This window comes from Penicillium daleae (genome assembly GCF_028827525.1).
Source record: "Penicillium daleae strain IBT 16125 chromosome Unknown utg000008l_segment0_segment0, whole genome shotgun sequence".
NCBI lineage: Eukaryota > Fungi > Ascomycota > Eurotiomycetes > Eurotiales > Aspergillaceae > Penicillium > Penicillium daleae.
This window is the reverse complement of record NW_026623156.1, coordinates 6,357,983-6,380,060: the sequence shown is the minus strand read 5'-3', so window position 1 is coordinate 6,380,060 and position 22,078 is coordinate 6,357,983. Positions and strand designations below refer to the sequence as shown.

The following is a 22,078-nucleotide window of genomic DNA, read 5'->3' as shown; positions in this document are numbered from 1 at the left end:
AAATCTATCAAACAAAGAAGGGTATGTCTATTCAAGAAAGCACATTCAACGGTGATGAACAACGGGACCATGTCCATGCTCACCAGGCCGCTTCCACTTCTGAACGACCGGAGTATCCGACTTCAAAGTCTCAATAATACCAGGACCAACCTCCTCAATAGCACGCACAAGATTCTCAACCGTCTCCTTATTAGTCAACACATTCACCACACAGCGGAAGAACTTGCCATTCCCAACTTCATTCGCATCCCCACTGGGAGGCGCAAAGTCCACCATAAAGCCCTTACGCACAATCGCATGCGTAATCTGCTCCGTAACCTTGCTATTATTCGCAGCCCGCTGCTTCTCATTCGAGACAATGCCTCGCGGGTACACCATTTCCTTGCCGGGCGCGTAGTAGAAACAAACCTGCAGACAGGGAGGCGGGTTCTCGCTGACGAGGGTGAAGTTGGGGTTTTGCGAGACGAGCGTAGCCAGGTGTGCGGCTACTTCGCAAGCGTTATCAATTTGTTTTTCATATCCCTCGCTGCCGTAGTATGTCCATCCGAGGAAGAGCTTGAGTGAGTCTGCACGACGACCACATTGGAGAGTTAGGTCTGCGAGATCCCACACCTCGGGTGAATCAGGCTCCAACTCGGACTCATGCGTGTCTCCGTTCTGAGTTGGCTCGGCATCTTCGTTGTGGAAGAGGTAGCCCGCAGGGAGGGTATTGGCTCGGTGGAATTGTCGAATATCTGCAGCCAGAAGATACGAGCATGTCACCGGTACACCGAGCATCTTGTGCGGGTTGATCGCAATGCTATTCGCATTCTCCGAGCCGGCCAGCTTGTGTCTCTGCTTGCTGGAGAAGATGAACGAACCACCCCAGGAGCCATCAATATGGAACCACAGGTTATATTTCTGGCAGATAGCGGCGATTTCATTGAAAGGGTCGAAGGAGCCCATGACCGTTGTACCGGCCGTGGCGTTGACGTAGAATGGAGTTCGGCCTTCACTCTGCGCTTTCTGCACCAGTTTCTCCAGTTCGGTCGGGATCATTCGGCCCTGCTTATCGATTGGTACGGGCCAGACGGCGTTGCTGCCGAATCCTAGCATTTGAGCAGCCTTCTCAATGCTGTAGTGGCCGTGAGCACTGGTGAAGAGCACGAACTTGTACCCGCCATTACCGTCTGCCTTAGTGTCCGGGTAGAGATTGTTGCGAGCAATGACAATTGACGTAGTATTTGAAGCCGAGCCGCCCTGGACCGAAATGCCTCCTGCGCGAGGACCGTTCAATCCAAAGAGGTTTGCTAGTCGCTGACCGGTGAATTTCTCAATGACCGTGAGGGCAGGCGAGACTTGGTAGACGTGCACGTTGGTGTTCAAGGTCGCAAGAATGAGCTCCGCTGCTACACCGGGAGCGTTTGTAGACGCATATAGCTTGTCGAGAAAGCCCTGGTGCCAGGTATTCACCGAGTATTTCAGAACCTTTTGCAGAACCTCAATCAAGCCCTCCTGCTTCCGACCTTGCTCTGGGATCTCTAGTTGGAGGATATCTCGTAGCTCTTCTGGTTTCTTATAGTTGACTAAGGATGTTCCGTCTGGGTTCGAGTGTCCATTGGCGCCGTTCTTGTGGTGTTCGGGGACCGAGGGCTCGTCTGCGGATCGGATGAAAGGAATAAGAAGGTCTTCGACGGCCTTCAAGAGCTTTTTTTTATACCAGTTTAGCAATCCTTCAATTCCAGAGCAGCGCCTCAGGAAATGCAAGTATTCATGAGAATTGGGACACGAGGAGATCTCACCGTCTGCACCTCGTCGGCGCGACTCGACGGGGAGATGTCGGCCATTGTTTTGAACGTAGATCGCAGTATATACAGAGGAAGAGCAAAAAAAATACTAGAAGAAACCCAAATCAATATGCGCCAGCATCAACGGTATGACAAGAACGCAGAAGAATAAGGATTGGAGTTGAAGGCATCCACCATAAGATCAGCCGGAAAAAAAGTTTCTGGACGAGCCGATCTCGCCGGACGATGGCGACACTCGCCAAACGCCTGACATCATCGGCCGATAAAGACCTCGGAACGGAATAATAACATCAGAGAACTACACAGGTGTGATGAATTCTAGATAGCCATAGGACCATACATTGTATTTGTGTCGCGTAGCCACTCTTTGTTTGATTTTCCACTCGGCACTGTCAGATCAAATGCCCCGCAGTGGGCACTCTCTTATCGCAGGCTGCCTGGTGCAGGCCACTTCCATGCATTGAAAAATGTATCCAGTCAAGATCGACCAGCAAAAGATTGTTACATAAAATTTCCACCAAAGTGGTACCTTGAAAACACCACAGCCAATGAACAAGACCCGGCAGTGCATGGACCTACATTCCTCGAAGTGTAACCCAAGCACCTGCAGCCACCTCAAGAGCTTGATTCTACCAGATACATGGAATGTTGGTTTTAACCAATGTCATCAAATGTGTATTATATACATCGCCAAACTTTTCAAGCCTTCGCAGCCGCAGCCGCGGCCTCTTTAGCAGCGAACCGCGCCCGAGCCAACTCCAGCTTCGACTTGGGACGTTCTCCACTGCCTTCAGAGCTCGCGGGATCTCGCTCGATCCCCTTAGCACGAGCAGACCATTCGCCTCGGCGGCGCTTGTAGAGATCCATCGACCAATTCCTCCAAACTGCACGACCCAGGAAAGAGTCGCGAAGAGTCATTTCGTCTTGCGCCAGCTCTTGAGCCATGCGTTCCTTGACGAAGAACACATCTTTAGATGCCGGCCAGAGGGCGTCCACAACGTGAGATCCGCTGTTGTCTTGTGCCAGTTCGACTAGGTGGCCCTGGAAACGGGGGATGAATTGTCGTCGGAACTGGGCGGTGGAAGTGGGCAAAGTCAGGGCCTGTTGCAGAACGCGAGAGGAGGTAGCTTCCTTGGCAAGCTGAACAATTGTTTCGGATGATTGTGCAAGAAGACTGGAGTATACCAGCTCGCTCAGAGGGCCGGGAACGGTGAGCATCGCTTGCGCTAGGAGGGAGCCGTGCAGCCTCTCTGCAGCAGATGTAGATGAGCCACCGGCCGGTGTCTTTGGCTTGCGTCGCTTGTGATCACCCCCATCGGCATCTTCCATCTCTTCATCCTCCAGTTCCTGCCCAGCTTGATCCGTGGACTCGTCCAGTCGCAGCATCTGTCGGAGGCGGATCGTGGGATCCGCATCATACGCCTCCTTGAGCGCATTTGCGAAAGGTTTCGTGTCGACATTCCGGACCACACAACGTTCAATCAGCATCTTGGGGACGACCAGACGGGATCGCTCAATTAGGCCTGGAACCTCGGGAATAATGAGATCCATCGCGCTTTGCAAGTCGTCCTTTCCGAGTCTTTCCAATGTTCGCAGAACGACATAACCGGCAGTACTGTTCCGGGATAAAGACCCAATGCGATCGCGAATGTTGTTTTTGTAGAGGTTCTTGAACACCTTGCCGGGCATGTATCGTACCATCGTCTCCACCAGGCGGGAACCGACCGGGTCATATAACAAGCCGCGAATAAAGGTTGCGCTGTCAGTGCCTTCCTCAAAAGACTCATCGGGTACGAGTCGACGAAGAATGGACTTTGGATCTTTGGCGCTAGACTTGCCGAAGTGAGAGAGCTCCAAGAAAAGCATCACTTGGAGAACAGGGTTTCCAATGGGCTGTGTAGCCAGAGCCCGCAAATATGTATCATCTAGGCCTGAAACCATGTCGCCCATGATCTTTTTGAGCGCGGGCTCGAAAGATTCCGGTACACTCCGCTTTTGTGTAGGTGTATTATCTTCTTGCGCGCCGGCAGCTGGGAGACCCAATCTTTCCTTTTTGCGACTCGCGACCACCGAATCCTTCGAAGTAACGTCCACAGGCTCTCCAGCGAGAACCAGTAACAGCACTCGGATTGTGTGCGAGGCAAAGCGTTCGGTCAAGAGATAACCCCAGTTGTCTTTCAGTTCCTCGATCACGCTCATGAACATGTCGGCGAGAGACAGGTCTGACTCACCATCAACGTCCTCCGAATTCTTGGCCTGGGCCTTCGAGGTCTTTTGCATAACTGCCGGGGCGGCGTGTATGAAGAGCGTTTCGCAACAATGGCTCGCAAATCGGTGCTGCACAAGGTGAAGGAAGTGGCCGAGGAATTTGCCAAAGATTCGACGAATCTGCTTGACATCTGACATGGAGATCAACTTTTCCACAAGTCTCGAACAGCCCTGGCTGCAAGCAATCTTCAACTCCTTTCCATTCGCCTCTTGGTATACACTTTCCACGAATAGGTTTCGCTCTTCGGCATCGTGGAATTGGTTCGCTTCGAGCATTTCATTGGCGCGCGAAAAGTATTCTTGCTCGTCACTGTCGAGCAATCCGTAGAAAGGCGTATCATCATTGGCCGCATCCCCAGTCTCTTCCAGATCCTGCTGGTCACCTCCGACATCGAGGGAAATGAAGTCTGCGCCTTCCGCAAACGAGGGTGCGGTATCGTCGGCGTCGCTGGAAGGCTTCATGCGCTTGGCGGAGGGAGCCTCAAGAGAATCGTCATAATCGCGCTGCGCCTCCTCTTTTTGAGCCTTCTGCTCGGCCCGGCGGCCTCTCTTTTGCTTTTCACGGGGCATGGCGATGATTGAGTAGAGAAAGCCTGGAGGCTGCACTGGGAAATTTTTTGGATAAGCAGTGGTCCAAGCGTCTCCGCGGCGATTGTTTGTCTTGTTTGCATCGTCTTATCGTCTATCCAGCTATGGACCAGCTACTCAGCATACGGTTCACAATAGAGTAGTCGAAGCAGACTGATCTTTAATATTGATGTCTCATAGAGATCATCTGTCTGATTTTGCAACGAGTACAATATAACTCGAATTTGATAGATTGACTGGATACCTACTTGGCATCTTCTATGTACAACCCCTTAGCTAGATGATGGCATCGATCCGCATTTTGATTCGGTCCAATAACGAATCGAGAAAATTGTCGTTGAAGGAACCTTCTTCATGGCAAACGTGAATAGTGGTCGGGCCATCTTGAACACCTGCCACATTGAACACAAGATCGGAACTGTATCCATTTTTGAAAGCACCAGCAGAGAACTCCATATTGCTGATGGTCCAATCACCATTGCCCCCATCCTGGCCAACCAAGACACTTGGACGAAAAGCACCCAGATTTGAGACCGAGAAAGAATTTCGCCCCACAAGCTTCAATCCAGGAATGAAGCCGGTGATATAGTCTTCTTCGTCTTCTCCGAGGAGCTCAATGGACTGCCAAGCGGTCAAGAACGACTTTTTGTGATGGAGATCGTGGAGGACATGCGCGCGATGCTTGCGCGCCAGCTCCCAGAGTAAATCTGCTTCAAAGCCTGCGTCCTTTTTGAGAGCTGTCTGCTCCCCTGCTTGGTGGAACTTGGGTAGCCAGTCGTAGCTCGACACAATAGAAGCCGCATTTTCCACGGTCTTTTCCCTGTCGTGGGGTTTCAAAAACGATCGGATATCAACGACTGTCCCCGAATGACTGAATTTGGCTTTAGGGTAGAAGTCCGCTGCTAGTGTAACTTTGATAAGAGTGTGCAGGAGGCTTGTAAAAGACGTTTGATGGGATCGACAGGCCTGGAGGAATCTTCTCGTCGTGGAAGCATCGAGGCGAAGACTACGAATCCTTGTTTTGACGAGATTGTCTTCTTTCTGTGGATCATACCAGTCCAACTTACGATGATGGTAAGTCATATCATGAAAGAAGAGGTCCTTTTGCCTGTATAACAGCAATAAGACCAAGAAACGAAGATAGCCCAAGATGGCGTAGAATAAAGAAAGTGGTGCCGGGGCGCGCTGGATTGGATCAAGCTCAGGGAATCCCTTGACGTCTGTTGTGAAATTGACGGTCGAAGAGCTGACAAGATCATTCTTGGGAGAATTGAGAGCGTCCAAGATACTCTCCAGTATGTATGTACCGCCGCGCCCATCGGTAATGTAGTGATCGTAAATGAATAACACATGTTTTCCATTGACAACCACGAGCTGCCATGGTGGTCTTTTTGATGGCTCAAACCAAAGGCCATGGTATTCCGCGATGATTGGAGTAAGTCCTGTTGCTTCTTCCTCTGCTGAAATGTCGATGAACTTCACATGGTCATCAAGGTTGATCTCTTTTAAGAAAACCGACCAGCACCGATGGTGCCCTGACTTTGTCTCGGAAGGACGACAGAAATTCGTGACCCCAAGCTCGGGGTAATTTGGAGCCATTTGATGCAGAGCTTTGTACATGAGTTCCCTTGACAGCGTGCTGCTCCTGCTCTGTGTATTGGTGTAGGTGGCAGCAGTGATGATATTAGCTTGCATACCAAAACGACTCACTAGAGAATGTTCTCTCTGATATCGGTCTATCATGTGGTCAGTCAACTTTTCTGGGAGATCAGGGATTCATTAGCCTCACGGGCAGGAAGCTCAAGCAAAACTCCAGGTTCGGCACTCAGTAGCTCCCCAGCTAAGGTTGCGTTCTTGGCCATCGTGAACTAGGAAGATCCAACACCTCCCAGCAGCTATGCAATGATCTCAAATGATTCTGATGCTTGCAGAGGAAAAGGTCATGATTTTTCCGGGCTAGGAAGTTATCCTGCGAGTAAGCCACAGTACGAGAGCACTCAGCCTGGAAGGTCAGCTCGTATCAGCTCTCAGCTAGTTGGCTAGTGCTTATGGTGACAGCCTTGCGGCGGTTCAGCTTGGTGGGTTCGCTACGGCGCCTTTGGTACCATTTGATTGGCCTCATCAACTCGATTGAGGCCCAACCAAAATTAATCTATCCATACTCCCTCATCAGGCTTTGTGTCTGCTTGTATCTCAGTTTTCAAATGCAAACACTCGCAACCTTGGGAAACGCCCGGCCTGACAGGAATCGACTCGCTAGGCAAAGCATCCGACGTCATTCAATCAATGAGACTAGGCGAATTTACGATTACAAGGCTCATTCATTTTTATTTGATGTTGTTTAGTTCAAAAGCATTTTTTTCACCCATGCAGAAAAAAGGTCCGCACAGGTTTGCGATGGTACTTCCAGAATTGGATTGATTCCCGGCAATATGTACGAAAGAAGAGATTTGACATGATGCTAGAGGCCAAGGGTCGCGAGAAGCCCCTTCTCTTGTAGATGAAGTTCCTCGTCCAATTTCTTCCATAGTCTAGATCTGGCATCCGGGTCATTGCAATAGGACTTTGGCGGCGCTTCCCAGATGCGATTAATGTACTTGCCTCCGCCCCGTCCATTTGCGTGACCGACACTCTGCTTCTGAGGATCTGGTCCGAATTCCGGACAAGTAGCTGCGTGGGTGATAGCCAAGCTCCCTTGCTGCGGTGTAATAGCGACAAACCGCAAAAGGAGATTCAGAATTCTGGTCCCCAGATTCTCGGTGACTATAACAGGCCTCCAGATCCCCGAAGCAACAAAGCCGGGGTTGACTCCATTGACTGTGATGTGGAGATATTCGGGATGTTTGAGGAATCGAGATTGCAGCTCTGTAACCCACATCTGATAGTAGAGCTTGTTGTTCTGATAATCATTGCCTTTCATCTCTGGCCCACCGTTGAAGTGATCGATATCGAAGAGTCCAAGATGATGGATGCATGAGGTTGTACAGATAATCCGAGGCTCCATACTACGAGCCAATGATGGTAGCAGACGAAGCGTCATCAGAACGTGGGATAAGAAATTGACCTAAAGAATCAATTAGAAACTCAGTTGAGACAAACTTCAATGACTTTCAAGAAGGCTGTGAGCAGACCTGGTGAACCAACTGAAACCCGTCCTTCGTCATGTTGCTTTGGGATTCAGACACAAGCCCTGCGTTGTTGCAGAGTATGTCCAAAGTACGGTCGCTTTTTAGCCACCTTTGACAGAAGGCCTCGACGCTGTCGATATCAGCCATGTCAACCTCCCACCATTCGATGGTTGATGAGTGACCTTGCGGCTTGGACAGTGTCTGGCATTCCTTCACAGCGGCCGTGGGATGAAGCTCCCATGCTGGAGGCTCTCGGCACGCCAGGATCAAATTGGCGCCCATTGCTGCAAGGGATTTTGCCGCTTCAAAACCAACTCCATGGTTTGATCCAGTGATGATTATCCATTTGCCTGTCAAGTCGATACCAGGAACATGTTGTTCCGTGAGAAAGGTGCTATTCACTCCCCTGAGTGCCTGGAAGAAATCGTACGGGCTAGGGAACGATTGCGTGGCCATTTTGAGAGCGATAACACGGGTATTGGAAATATCAGTGGCTATCGCCTCTACAGCAGAATTGGTAGGAATCTTTGGTGATTATGGAGGTAGATTGAGAGGAGGACAAACCTGAGGCTGACGAGGAATGTATGCGCGCAAAGGTACACTTTAGCTCGGCACCGCGGCGAGACTCCACGAAGCGCCAAGCCCAAACTAACAGGTGCCTAAAATATCAACCAGCCTGGTATCAAAAGTTCATCTTGGTGGAAAGATAAGTGCTATCACCCCAAGCTATACGAGCTTCAAGTTGGAAATCACCACAGTCTGACTAAAGAGTCGTTACATATCCATCGAGAAAAATGACCAGCTCGCGTAGACGGGGTGCTTAGAGTATGGGCTGGAGATCACCAGTGAAGAAGTGGGAGGGTCATTAATTTGCACTAGTTAAGGTATAAATACATGCATATTGTACATTGCTTTTGTGCGATTGCCTCTTAGGCAGCCGCCGAGTAGATTGCAGAAACATGACGTCCACATTCGACTCGTTGCTCCATTTTCACTGAGCGCTTGCCAACCTTGCCCTTGTGCTGAGGCATAATTTGCAACCGTGCTTCTGGTTCATCCTTCTTCGAGGACTCGGCAGGCGCCTTGATATAGCTGGGTCGAGGGAGATTGGTGCGTTTTCCAGTACCCAGTTGGAAATGCTCGTTGCCTCCCCAGAAGAGCACATCAAGACCAAAGTCGTGCGATTTATCCAAAGAATCTGTAGGTTTCGAACTGATGGTCGTCTTGTTGTCCATCACAGCAGCAACGTGGGTTGTGCCGACGGACATGTTGCGAAGCCGAATTGGCGTCATTTTGTTTTTGGTTTCGTCGTACTCGGCCAGCCCACTTAGGTCCTTCACCTTGGAAGGCGAATCTTGCAAATGAACCCACCTGCCCGTGCCCAAGGTGCCCCAGATGCCCCGGCCGCAAGACCATGTATCAGCGGTCACATTGCCCAAATCCCGAACTGCTCCGAGCTCCTCATCAGGGCCCAGAGTTCGTTTTGCGTCGACCATAAAGAAGCTGCCAGCGCCACCAGCTGCGACGTTGGTCGCTTGTAATGTGTATACGCCTCGGCGGTAAAGTTTGTGCAGAGGAAGGGCGAAGGGCGTGTCTTTGTAGGGTAGTTCGGGCTCATAATCCATGCCTAGTTGGCCAAAGGAGTTGTCACCCCAGGCAAACACGCGGCCATCCTTGGTCAACGCAAGCGAGTGATAGTCACCCGTGCTAATCTTTGTAATTTTAGAGCCAATGGAAGGCGTTACATCGTGGCATACATCGACAGGACCCTTGGGGCGGGTGGACCAAGTCAAACCGGGTACACCGAGCTGACCAAGTGAAGGGTAGTGTTCGGTGGATGCGGCAGCTGTAAAGACACGGCCAGAGCTGGTCAGGAGAACGACATGCTCCTGGCCCGCCGAAATGGAGGTAACCTTTTCGCCGAGTCCCAAATTAGGGTTCAGGATGCGATAGCTCAATGCAGACTGGCTGCCCCAGAAGGGTACCCAGGAGCTCTCCCGCGGCTTAGGACCGGCCTTCTGCTCCTCCTTTGAGATGGGAAGAGAGAAGACGCTGCCATCTGAGGACAGCGCAATAATGCGATTTTCCGAAAGAGTGAGCGATTTCAGGTTCTTGCCGGTCAAAGTCTTGGCGGGTTTATACTCAGTCTCCGAGAATCCTTTACCCCACTGGACGAGATCACCGTCTTCGGTGATGGCAGCGCCGGACTTTTCGTCCACTTTGAAATCACGAAGAACCTGGCCGTCAAAGTATTTGAACCGCCGGGGAGTCTTAATATCGGTATCCTTTGATCCTGGATCCACCACCTTGTAAATATTTGAGCCCCAGGTGTAGACTGCTGGACTCTTCAAGCTTCGCTTTTCCTGGATAAATTGAGCGCGAAGATCGTTGACGTTGATCACCTGCTTCTCTGGTGCAGTCTGGCTCTCGATCCATGCGCCCTTGAAGTCGCCATTCACGTATGAATATCCGAAATATGCCGCGGCGCCAGCAACTGCCACCCCGAGCGAGCTGACAATCCAGTTGGGGGAGGTACCAGACTTCCGCGTGTTACTGCTTGCTAGTCTGCGCCATGGTGTCTGAAGAGGCAGGCGGGTCGTGGCAGGGGTAGGACGAAGGAGAAGGCGCACAGATGGGGATACAGAGCCCCGTACTCGGGTCGCCATTATTGTCGATAAGACGTCCAAGTTCTCGTCGGTTCTTTTCCGTGAGCTTTCCAGAGGAGGTCGAGGAAGCTCAAGTTCAATACGTCAGTATCGGGCGGGATCCCGCGGCAGAATAAGCCACAGCAGTTAACAGATCGCGCCTCTGGCCTCAAGTTTACTGAACTCCGGCTCGCCCATTCCCAATCACTTTGTACGAGTCATGAGCCAGAGAGTGGTGACACAGTACTTCTCTGAGCTCTAAATTCAGCATGCCATCCACCAAGCAGCAGCGAGCACGCCGCCAGACCGCACCATCTGGTCCGCCGCGAAAGCCAACCATCGCCGAAACCCGGCTGACTCTCGAACCACCATTGGAACATCCCGACAGCCTTCAGAAATGGAGTGTTCCTAAGTGTGACAATGAACTCGAATTCTCTGAATGGTTCAATGGCGTGAAGGATGACCTGATCGAGGAGAGCTACGACCAATACCAGTATGTCCGGTGAATGCGGGGTGACATGTTGATCGTGGCTAATATGATCTTTTGGTCTGCACTAGAAACTGCTTGGACGACCTGCAACAATCGCGTGAGCACATTGATGACATATTGACGAACACCTTGACCCTCCTCGACTCGCTTTCACATCTGGCTAAAGAGTTCAATGCCGTCGAGTCGCAAACCTCCAATTTCGAGAAACAATGCGAGGGTCTCCTAGCTGCCCAGGAGCGGGATACAAAGCTTGCAAATGGTATACAGACCAATCTTCACTACTACGAGTTTCTGGATCCTGCTTCACGGCGACTCAATGCCCCTGGTGCCGGGAACACGGTTCGCGATGAGGAATTCTCCGACATGCTTCGACGGCTCGACGTTTGTTTGGACTATATGGAAACGCATGTGAGTTTGAGCCAGACCTCTCTTCTCTGCAGTACGTTGTATTGACGCTACCCATAGCCCGAGCAAAAGGAGGCGGAGGTCTATCGGTCGAGATACCGATTGCTTTTGACCCGTGCTCTTACCCTTATCCGAGGCAATTTCGTGTCGTCTCTTCGCGAGATCTATCAAAGCGTTTCGAAAAAGCTATCAGACCAGTCACTGAACGACACTGCTCTATCGGCCCTCCTTTATGCCAAGTTCAGGGTTGGCGCTCCAGAGTTGAAACAAATTGGGGTGGAAATCCAAAAGCGAGCCGTTCCACCGTTGAATCCAGATCAGAACAACGAGGCAGAATACCAGAGCTTGATGAATGAGCTGCATAGCAATTACGCTGCGACTCGTGTACGACTCATTGTACCGCTAGCTCGCAAGAAACTCAACGAAATCACGCAGACTCCCAGTTCATCGAAGGATCTCGTCGCGTTTGCCCGAGCGAGTATCGGTTACATCCGTGGGCTATGCCTGGACGAATACGACTTGTGGGGTGAATGGTTCCACGGTCAGGTAGGATTATATGATTTTCTGGAGACCATTTGTGAGCCACTTTATGACCATCTCCGCCCTCGAATTATCCACGAGACCGATATTCGCAATCTATGCCAGCTCTGCACTCTCCTCCAGACTCGATACTTCCTAGATCCCGAGGAAGAACCAGAACAAACCGATGCAAACCAACTTGACTTCTCCATTCTGATCCAACCTGCTTTGCAAGATGTTCAGACTCGTCTGGTCTTCCGGGCCCAGGCGGTGCTTCGTGATGAAATCGAGAGATACAAACCCCGCCCAGAGGACGTTGACTATCCCATGCATAGTAAACAAGTGTCCCTAACTGTGACGGATACTCAAATCTCGGGGAAGAAAGATACATCTGCTGACACGATGATTGACATGACTAAGACTGCCCATGGGGGCGACGAAACCACCGCCGCATCGGAGCAGGATGGAAAGTGGGACTTTGAGACTCAAACTGCGCTTAAGGGTTGGTATCCAACCTTGCGAAAGGCGATTTGGCTCCTCAGTCGGATCTATCGTCTTGTAAATGTAAGCCTCTTAACTGGAGTCTTGATTTGGCTTATCCCACTAACACTCCACTTCAGTCTACTGTCTTTGACGATCTTGCCCACCAAATCGTCCATCAAACCACCCTGTCTCTTCACAGTGCCAGCACTATCATCTCCAGCAAATCTACTCCTGCAGATGGTCAACTCTTCCTGATGAGTCATCTTCTCATCCTGAAGCAACAGATCGTCGCCTTCGACATCGAATACGTGGCCCCGGAGGTTTCAATTGATTTCTCGGGCGTAACAAGCACATTCTGGGAACTTAGAGAGCGGGGCGGCCTCTTCAATCCGCGCAACTTGATGCGCCTTGTCGGTCATGGACTCCTTCCCCGTGTCGTAGAAAACATGCTTGACGCCAAAGTCGAACTGGATGGCCGCCTCCGAACTGTCATCAACGACTTTATCAATGCCTTCGCGTCTCGCATGACGGCTTCACTCCCCACAAAATTCATCGATACACGCAACTTGCAATACGGTGAACTCGTTCATCCCTCCTGTCGCACAATCGAGAAAGAGGTACCGGCCCTACGCAAGATCCTCAACGAGTACATTGATGATACGCGGATGAAGGAAACTCTCGTTGGTGCGGTACAGGATCGCACAATTCAGATTTACGAGGACTTCTTCGAGAAATACACCTCATCCGAGAAAGGCAAGGGCCATGCCGTTAATAAACTTGGCAAGGGCCGGGACGATGCAGTGTGGGATGTGGAGACCTTTGCCGTGTGGTGTGAGGGTGTTTTCCGAGTCGGCGTCGCGGGTCTACAATCTGAGCAGGTGGATGACCTCGCCGAGGATGATGACGACCTATTGAGTCAGGGCTCTTAGATGTCATCGTTTCTTCTTGTCCTTATTGAACTTTGCATCTTGAGCCTAGATACCATGTGGAATAGTGCCGTTTTGTACATATATGAAATCGTTTCATGATCCGATCCGAACTTGCATTCGTCGTGGCGGGCGCTTGTGCCCTTGTAGCACCGTCAAACTGCCCGAAGTCATCTCGAGGCATGATGTCATGCCTTCCGTGAGACTGTTTTCGCCGATCGATCGACGTCTGGTGTTCATCCCTAGATAGACAACGGGAAGCCTACGGATAGGACAACGTCGATCATCGTGCGTTGGGTTGATTAAAACGATCGTCAAGGATAATGGTTCCGAGAACAAAGTTGATCATCCGTTACTTTTGAAGTAGGAATAATCGCAATATTCGAATTTGCAGAGGGGATTGATTGTCGTGGGGTCATTTCGTGGCTTCTTGGTGGCTGTGTCAGGCAGTGATTGACAGATTGGAATGTTGTCCTCGCTCTGCGATTATCCGTTTTCGTAGAGTACGCCATCAATATAATCACTCATCTTCATCTATAAATCTTGGAATAGAAATTCCAATGCTGAAATTTGCACTTTGAAACGATCACTATGGCCATCACCACTACAACATTACCCCTGGGAAAGGCGATCCCCGAAAGGCCTCACGCGATATCAGTGCAAATACCGACATGGAGTGATATGTGTGGAATGGGGAGAGGAGACTCCCAGGTCATAAAAGCTTTGCGAAATGGATACCCACGAACTTTTGTTCATAACTCCATTCAAAAGGTACCTACTTCCTAGGCAAATCTCATAGTAGCGAGAAGAGTGACAAGTGCTGACAAGATATTCAGCTATCTCGCGCATGCCAGAATCGGTTTCTTTCTTCCTCGGCAAAGATACTACTATTTCCCGATCAAAGAAGCGCCCAATCATGCAAGAGCTATATGATTTCATCCGCTATCCACAAAGATGAAGCCGTGTCGTCAAAGTCGATATCAATCTTCGCGCTAGAGGCCAGTGAATCTCAACCAACAGACCTACCTGCTGGCCAAAAACAACCTCCTGTCGGGCCAACAACACTCTGGGCCGTGGCGTATCCAGAAGAATCAGCCAAAATCGGAGCTCTGTTCTGGAGACTCACGGGAACCGGAATCTCGTCTCGTCTTGCCGAGCATTGTCTTCGAGACATTGACTCGATGCAACGAGTCGAACGGCCCGTGAAACGATTCTACTCTGCAATAACCACCGTTCACCCCGTCTACCAGACAATATGCACTCGTATCGCATGCCTAATGGAACGAGCCCCGACTGGAAGCCCTCGAAGTCTGGCTGTGAATGCTTCAGACGTCTTTCTCTATCCATCCGGCATGTCAGCGATTTACCACGTGCACCAAATGCTTCTGAAATGGAGGAACCTCGAGAGCGTGGTCGTTGGGTTTCCATACGAAGTTACCGTCAAGATGATGGAGACATACGGCCCGTCATTCAAATTTTACAGCTTAGGTACCGATGAGCAGATTGACGAGTTTGAGATATACATCGACACTAAGGTGAGAGCTGGCTCAATGATTCAGGCTGTCTGGTGTGAATGTCCTTCAAATCCTTTACTATACACGGTCGACCTGGAAAGAATTCGAAGGCTCGCAAACAAGCATGGCTTTATTGTTGTCGTCGATGAGACCATCGGGAGCTTTGCCAATGTTGATGTCTTGGGCGTGGCAGATATCGTGGTCACTTCGTTGAGCAAGTCGTTCAATGGGTATGCGGATTTGTTATCCGGGAGGTATGAAACCCAATTCAAGACACAAGAGTGGTGAGCCGATCTGACAATATCAAAATAGCGTCACCTTGAACCCCAACTCTGGCTACTACGGTGCCCTCACGACCTGGCTAGTTGAAGGCTACACCAACAATCTCTACATCGACGACGCAATTCAACTCGAGCGCAACAGCCGCAACTTTCTCGAACGCGCAGCCCACATGAACGCTACCGCCGAATGCATCGTTGACTACTTAGCCCCGTTCGCCTCGGATCCATCCAGCGTCGTCAGCGCGGTTCATTACCCGAAAACATGCGAGTCCGCGTCGCGCTACAAATCTTGTATGCGCCAGGCAACCGACGAGTTCACGCCAGGTTATGGGTGTCTCTTTACAGTCGATTTTGATACGATTGACGCATCGAGGGCTTTTTTCGACAGTCTAGATGTACGGAAGGGTCCATCGCTGGGTGCCAATATCACATTAGCACAGCCATATGTCCAGATGGTCCTACAGAAAGAAAAAAAATGGGCGGCTAGTCATGGGTTGAGGGAGACCATTGTGAGGGTTTCGGTTGGACTGGAGGATAAGGATGTTATTTTACAAAGTGTCCAAGACGCCCATATGATGGCGGAGAAGACGAAAGGGACCCATGCTTTGTAGAGTATCCCCGAGCGTGTCCCGGAAGTCCATTTAGCGCATTTCAATTAGCGTATTAGATTAGCCAGTAGATTAGCAGAGTAATATATTCGAAGTGTTATTGGATACTACGGTTCAACTAGCTGCTAAGTCATCAACGCGTGTTCTTCTCTACGCCTGGCCCCCTATCAATCTGCCTACCAATCTGCTATTCAATCTGCTATACAATCTGCTATACAATCTGCTATACAGTATACCATGGCTAAGAAGAAAGCTACTACGGCTACATCTAAGCGCAAAGCTTGACGAGATTACCGCCGAATTGCCTACCAAAGAAGAGCTCTCTCAGCGGCTTCGTCCCCTGATCGCTTCCTCCGAACCACCACGGTTACACCTACCTACTAGCTTAGACCTAGAGAGCCTATGCGTGATCTTCATCCTCTTTATTAGCGAAGAGATTTTCGAAATCATCAGCCAGTGCAATGCATATGCATAGTCATTAGGTATCTGCGAGAATGATGATATGTACAAGAATAATCCGGCTCAGAGACACCGAGTGACCAGTTCTGCGTGACCAATACTCACTTGAGCGATAAGAGAAACTGTGAAGAATGTATGTATATACTCCGTCCAGAAAATAGAAAACAACACGCAAAATAGCTCCAGAGGCCCAACGAGAGATGCACAGCATTATTCTCTTTTAGCTTGTTAGAAAGACAGAACCATCTCACAGAACGTGACGGATCTTGGCGTATAGCTCCGTATCTAGGAAATTGTACTTGGGGTCCGGCTCGCAGAAGGGATGGCGGGTGAGCAGAGTGCCAGCAGTGGGACGTTCGGATGAATCTCTGTTTGACAGGTTAGCAACGGAAACGACACATTTACTTTTGAGAGAATGGCTGAACTTACACAGTGAAGCAGTCGTACATAAAGGCGAGCGCTGCAGGACTGATATTCAGGGACACGTCGTCAGGAATGGGCGGAGCTTGGTTTAGACTGCCCAGCTTGAAGATAGCACCAATAGCTTCTTCCTTGCTCCACGGGCGACGGCCAGCAAACATCTCCAATACCACGCAGCCAAGGGACCAAATGTCGACCTTGGCACTATATCCCTGACCCTGCGACTGAATAACCTCCGGTGCCATCCAGAAGACCGAGCCCTGCATGGAATTGGTCGAGTCGTTGCCATAGATATCGTCGGTTTTCTTGGAGATACCAAAGTCCGAAATCTTGCAAGTACCGTCGAGATCAAGCAAGATATTATCCGCTTTCAAGTCACGGTGGAGAATGCCCATGTCGTGCAGATAGGCCAGACCATCAAGAGTTTGTCGTGTCAAAGATCGCACAACACTCTCTTCAAATTTGCCATGTTTGCGAAGACAGCTTCCAACAGAACCACCAGAAATGTACTCGAGGTAAATGGAAATCGACAATTCTCCTCGCTCACAACCCAGGTACTGTACGATATTCGGGTGCTCGAGATGCTGCATCGTGTCAATCTCCTGGTCCAAAGCAGCCACCATCTCCTTGATACGATCTCGGTCTGTTCCTGCAATCCTGGCGTTGATTTCAACTTGCTTCACCGCCAAGACTTCACCATTGTCTGCGTTCATGCCCAGATACACACGACCGTAAGTTCCCTTGCCAATGAGTTGACCACGGATGATGCGGAATGTGGGCTGACGTTGCGGTACGGACCCACTCGGTCCTGGAGCGGGGGCATTTTGAGGGATGGGGTCGAGCTGGCTGAGTCTGGTGCCGCGCTTGGGGCTGATTTGCATGATCTTTGCGCCGAACATCTTGGTACTCTTACGTCGGAGCAGGTTGCTCGATTGTTGAGGCCCGGCGGAGCTAATGCTCTTGGTTCTGTGCGCAGCACCTCTAGCAACTTCACGAATTGACTTCTTCCGTGACAAGCCACCACTGCGATCCACATTGCGCCTGGCAACGATCGATGCGCCTTGTGGGGGAGGCGGGGGACGCATTGTCGATATATCTGGGGTGAAACTGCTTAGATCAACGACGGACTGCGGTGCAGGCGAAGCATCTTGCTTGGCTCGGATGGTTGCCCCGTTATCAAGATCGCCCTTGCTGTTATTAGGCGACGGAGGCTCGTCTAGGTAAGGAGCATCAAGGTCGACATCCGGGAAGAAGCTGTCCAGGTTATCGATAACGCCCTCCACGGCAGGTCTGCTAGCCCAGACATCTCCATTGGCAAACGAATCCCTGCGTGGGGGCTGTTCGTCGTCCGAAGAACCCGCTCCGTAAAAGGTGCCCGAAAACTTCTCCGGTGACTCAGAAGTATCGCCACCAGAGGCATCTCCAGCCGGGGCGGCAAAGCTCTTCCCGGAAGTACTGTTCGGAGAGATGAAGCTGACAACTCGACGCGGCTTGGCATTATCTGTATTTAGGCTGAGAGAAGGCTTCCGTCTCTTTGTAGGCTCGGGCGCGGCTTTCTTGGGCTCATTTCGTGTAGGTCGAATTGCAAAGAGACCATCGTCAGAAGAATCGTCATAATCAGGTTGTTCTGCAGGCTGTTGTGGGGTGCGGAAGAAGGACACCTCGGACTCTTCAAAGTCAAACTCGGGACCGAATGATTTGCGAGACTGCAAAGCCGGCTTCTGTGACATCGCGCTCTGGGGAGAGGAAGTATTTGTGGCAGACCGAGAAGCAAACGAGGAAGGTGACCGCTGAACGTGCTCTGTGGCAAAACTGGAGGCAGTCTTTCCAGAATCTAGATTGGCCGCAGGGTCAGCACTGATGGCATCAAAGTGGATAGTTGTTTGGAAATAGCAGGCTTGCTGGTGTGCCTTACCTAGAGTTGTCCTGCTCGAAGCTGTTGCAGCAGAATCCATTGTATTCGGTCGATCCGAGTCGGAACTGACACTGTCTCGGTTGTTCGAAGAAGGTGTCGAAGGCACCGGGACTGAGGGAGACGGAGTGCCAATGGCACTGGTCATTCGACCAACGCTGGCTAGCACTGCCCCAAGGCCATGGGTTTGCCCTGCAGACTGGGGCTGATGTCGGTGACGATCTGCTCGCTCACCCGGAGCCTTTCTCAATGAATTGACCTTGGTGAGGGTGTTTGACTCAATGGGTGCGACTGGTGGTTTCCGAAGAGGGACCAGGGTGTCAGCCTTTTCGGACTTCTTCTCCTCGTACGGCGAAAGGCGCGGTGAATCGAAATCGATCACACCTTCACGCCTATACCCTGTCTCACCGTAGGTATCCTTCCGCGGTTGCTGTGTCATCGACGGTGGAAGACGAGAAATACGGTGCTCCTTTTGTTTACGCTCGACTTCGCGCATGTGTGCCTCATGGCGTGCAAGCAGATCCGACTTTTCGGCATCCAGGGTCTGGCTAGGGTCTGGAGAACCGTCTGGTAATGTTTTCCCCGTTGAGGCCTTCAGTGTATTCTGTCGGGAGCCTAGAAGATCGGTATTTGGCTTAGTCTGAGACTGTGGTGATAGTCTATTCAATGCTCCTTCCTCTAGCGGTTTCCGATGGATGGGGGCATGAGTCGCTGTTGGTGAATGGGCCGCTTTGTCAGTGGGTATCGAAACCCCAAGGCCGTCGAACCGGGGAAGATGGTTCGCTGGAGGATGGGTAGGTGCGCCCTTGACAAAAACCTTCAAAGACCCATACGCGTCGGATTTGGTCCTGCGGCTAGCTGCTAAGATCGAATCGCTCATGGGATCCTCGTGCTCAGCCTGTCCAGGTTGAGTGAGGAAGATCTGTGCACTGCTCCACTCTGAGATCCCCAACTTCTGGCAAATTCCAGTGCGTAGAGCCTCCACAGAGTCCCACTCAGTGACATCAATCAGGCGATAGTTGACGCCGTCCATGGTCGCGAAAATCCACTTCTTTGTCTTGACAGTGGTGGCCGAGGAAGGACGCTCGCCTAGAGACATGTCACTTGAATTGAAAGAAGGCTGATACGGAAGGTAGCCGTTTGCGCGAGGCTCGGGGCTGGGCGGAGACTCCAGATCCTCAGGAGACGGATGACATGAGACGTCGTTCTTGTGCCCCTTTTTCCTTGTGAAGATATTCAAAATGCTCTTCCCGTGATCCCTGGAATATGAAGAAGATGCATCTCCACCGAAAGGCTTACTTATATCCTGGGGCGATGGCCGAGGGATATCTTGGCCTTGTCTGCGGCTGTCGTAGTACCGACCCATCGTAGCGGAACCCCGGCCAGCCCCGGGAATAGATTCTGTGCTGTTCACACGAGAGTGCTCATACTTCAACGTCAAATCTCCGGTCGATGAAGACGTCAGGCCCCCGTACGCCGGGGTCACGTATTGGGTAGCAGGACTGCCACTCTTCGGGCTATCCTGAGCCCGCAAGGACGGCGGTAGCATGCCATTCTCGCTTGAAATAGACGGGCTCTGTCGTCTATGATCGTTGGTTGCCGCCAAAGCGCTTCTGGAATAGTCAGAGCGTAGCCACGATGGAGATTCACGCGATGGAGACTCGTACATAGGCGAATCATGACCCGAGGATATTGGCAGGGTAACGGAACGCATTTGCGGAGGTTTCTGAGCAGCAGCCGCATTTTGAGCGCTTGCTATTTGTTCTGGAGTAATATCATTAACCCCAGGCGTCGGGCCAGCCGAACGGGGCTCAGTCAATTGACTTGAATGGAATCCAGTCCCACCTTCAGCCGAGGTACTAGCCCAAGCTGGTGGCTCGCCGCGCATGGGGGTTGAAATAGAAGAGTCAGATTCGTTATCATGAATCTGACGGATCAGCTTGCGCATACGCAGGCCCTCCTCTCTCTCCCGGGTTGAATCCCATCCGGTACCGCTACGGGCACATTCCTTGGCTAACTGGGGATACACAACCTTGTGAATTTTCCCAAGATTTCCACGACCACCAGATGCCATACCAAGCTCAAGAAAGTCTGCACCCTGCAGTTCCAAGGACTTGAACGTTTCTTGCCAATCCTTGGAGAATCCGTTTCTCGCAAGCCAAAGAAGTACTCGATCAAGCGGCCATTGAACGGCGGCCTCACCAGGTGACATTCCACCTAATGATGCACCGCTCGTCTGATGCCGGTGACTCGGTGACTTTGTGAGATCTGGATTCTGGGAAATCGAGGCTTGCGCCGAATTGTCGTTGGTCACCAACTCATGAACATTGTTGTGAAGTGCGAACGGAGGGGTAACCCTGGTCCCTGGAGTCTGAGGGTTGTAGGTTCCATCATTGCAAGGATGATATGTCTGGCTACTTGGCTGCCGCTGCTGAGTGTAGGGATCATATGTTTGCCCGTTTGTCTCGAACAAGGGTGGGATGCCGACACCGATAGTGTCGTTTCCGGGTATATACGTTGCAGAAGTGAGTGGTTGGTTGTCGTGCGGGGGCACGATCGATAGCGGAGCAAGTGGACGGTATGCTGCAATATGCTGGTTTTGTGGCAGCGGCGGAGGAGGCGGAGGGGGAAAGCCAGCAGGCAGCGCCTGTCTACCCCAGTTTTGCTGCCATCCAGTGGGTGCGCCGTATCCTGTCCCTGGAGGGGGCCCAGGAGGAGGAGGTGGCACCCCGGTCTGAAGCTGTACCGGTTGATGTTGGTGGGGGTGTCGTGGAGGAGGTGGAGGCAGGTTGATGGGATGCTGGGTGGGTGGTGGTCCCGGGATGTATTGTCGTTGACCGTCCATAACGGCCAGTATCCACCGAGCGCGTTATCTCGATCACCGTACACTAGGCCACCGTTGAGGAGGAGGAGTCTCGTGGTACTGTCGCCAGGCTCTCCGCATCACATTGGTGGTAATCAAGAAGCGAGCCCTTTCATTGACATGGTCGGTATTGGCGTCTCCGAAACTATCGCCGAAGCCCTGGCTGTTATTGAACGCCAGGACTCGAATCGCAAGTCGAAAAGATGCCGCAGTGCGCCCGACCGAAGTGTTACCAGCGGCAAAGGAGCTGGGGTTCGGTGCTGCTCGAAAAGGCCTTATCGTCAGTAAATCTGAAGGTAAGAAAGGGCGATCCCCCTCCGATCGTAAACTCGGAGCAAGTCAAAGCGATGGGAGCGCATTCCAGCCACAAGCTCCTTGCGTCGGACGATTCATCCGGAAGGAATGGACGCACGCACACACCGTCACTTACCGAAGCAAAATTTCGAGAGGAGAAAGATATTGTTCAGGACACAAAGGGACTCGAGAAGAGCTTGGATGCCTCAAGATTGGGATGCCTGGGATCGTCACGTGGGGCCCGCAGTTGAAGGGTGGAGACGCGGATTTTTGGGATTTTGTTAGGATCAGCGCCAAAAGTACAGAGAACAGTCTACAGCATGAAGGAGTCAAGGACGAGCTGATTGCAGACTAGTCCAGGAGAAGCTACACATCTAGTAGATACCGCAGATCAATCATCTGCAGGGGTCATACGAGAGTAACTAACTATCATGTTCCCCTGCTTACCACAAATACCACAAAGCCACAAAGTGGCAGCCAGGGATTCG

The 22,078-nt window shown here is 51.3% G+C and overlaps 8 protein-coding genes across 8 annotated transcripts; 2 read left to right on the top strand and 6 right to left on the bottom strand.

Annotated features, from left to right (window-relative positions):
* Positions 1 to 45: 45 nt before the first annotated feature.
* On the bottom strand, positions 46 to 1,826 carry N7458_010783 (pyridoxal phosphate-dependent decarboxylase family protein; the record flags this gene model as incomplete). Its single annotated transcript, XM_056914165.1, has 2 exons — positions 46 to 1,686; positions 1,782 to 1,826. The coding sequence occupies 2 exons, from the start codon at positions 1,824 to 1,826 to the stop codon at positions 46 to 48; spliced, it is 1,686 nt and encodes a 561-aa protein (XP_056763014.1).
* Positions 1,827 to 2,486: 660 nt separating this feature from the next.
* On the bottom strand, positions 2,487 to 4,625 carry nop9 (RNA-binding RNA processing protein NOP9; the record flags this gene model as incomplete). The annotated part of the gene is made up of 1 exon (XM_056914164.1): positions 2,487 to 4,625. The coding sequence occupies one exon, from the start codon at positions 4,623 to 4,625 to the stop codon at positions 2,487 to 2,489; it is 2,139 nt and encodes a 712-aa protein (XP_056763013.1).
* Positions 4,626 to 4,919: 294 nt separating this feature from the next.
* Positions 4,920 to 6,386, bottom strand: N7458_010781 (uncharacterized protein; the record flags this gene model as incomplete). The annotated part of the gene is made up of 1 exon (XM_056914163.1): positions 4,920 to 6,386. The coding sequence occupies one exon, from the start codon at positions 6,384 to 6,386 to the stop codon at positions 4,920 to 4,922; it is 1,467 nt and encodes a 488-aa protein (XP_056763012.1).
* Positions 6,387 to 7,104: 718 nt separating this feature from the next.
* Positions 7,105 to 8,227, bottom strand: N7458_010780 (uncharacterized protein; the record flags this gene model as incomplete). Its single annotated transcript, XM_056914162.1, has 2 exons — positions 7,105 to 7,707; positions 7,775 to 8,227. 2 exons carry the CDS (start codon positions 8,225 to 8,227, stop codon positions 7,105 to 7,107), a joined length of 1,056 nt encoding a protein of 351 aa, XP_056763011.1.
* A 473-nt stretch (positions 8,228 to 8,700) lies between these two features.
* On the bottom strand, positions 8,701 to 10,437 carry N7458_010779 (RCC1 domain-containing protein; the record flags this gene model as incomplete). Its single annotated transcript, XM_056914161.1, has 1 exon — positions 8,701 to 10,437. The coding sequence occupies one exon, from the start codon at positions 10,435 to 10,437 to the stop codon at positions 8,701 to 8,703; it is 1,737 nt and encodes a 578-aa protein (XP_056763010.1).
* A 248-nt stretch (positions 10,438 to 10,685) lies between these two features.
* On the top strand, positions 10,686 to 13,242 carry N7458_010778 (Golgi transport complex subunit COG3; the record flags this gene model as incomplete). The annotated part of the gene is made up of 4 exons (XM_056914160.1): positions 10,686 to 10,909; positions 10,975 to 11,314; positions 11,372 to 12,394; positions 12,451 to 13,242. The coding sequence occupies 4 exons, from the start codon at positions 10,686 to 10,688 to the stop codon at positions 13,240 to 13,242; spliced, it is 2,379 nt and encodes a 792-aa protein (XP_056763009.1).
* Positions 13,243 to 13,830: 588 nt separating this feature from the next.
* Positions 13,831 to 15,576, top strand: N7458_010777 (uncharacterized protein; the record flags this gene model as incomplete). Its single annotated transcript, XM_056914159.1, has 3 exons — positions 13,831 to 14,010; positions 14,076 to 15,007; positions 15,066 to 15,576. Coding segments are annotated over 3 exons (1,623 nt in total), but the record flags the coding sequence as incomplete, so codon positions are not given.
* A 772-nt stretch (positions 15,577 to 16,348) lies between these two features.
* Positions 16,349 to 21,278, bottom strand: bck1 (uncharacterized protein; the record flags this gene model as incomplete). The annotated part of the gene is made up of 2 exons (XM_056914158.1): positions 16,349 to 16,469; positions 16,531 to 21,278. 2 exons carry the CDS (start codon positions 21,276 to 21,278, stop codon positions 16,349 to 16,351), a joined length of 4,869 nt encoding a protein of 1,622 aa, XP_056763007.1.
* Positions 21,279 to 22,078: the final 800 nt, after the last annotated feature.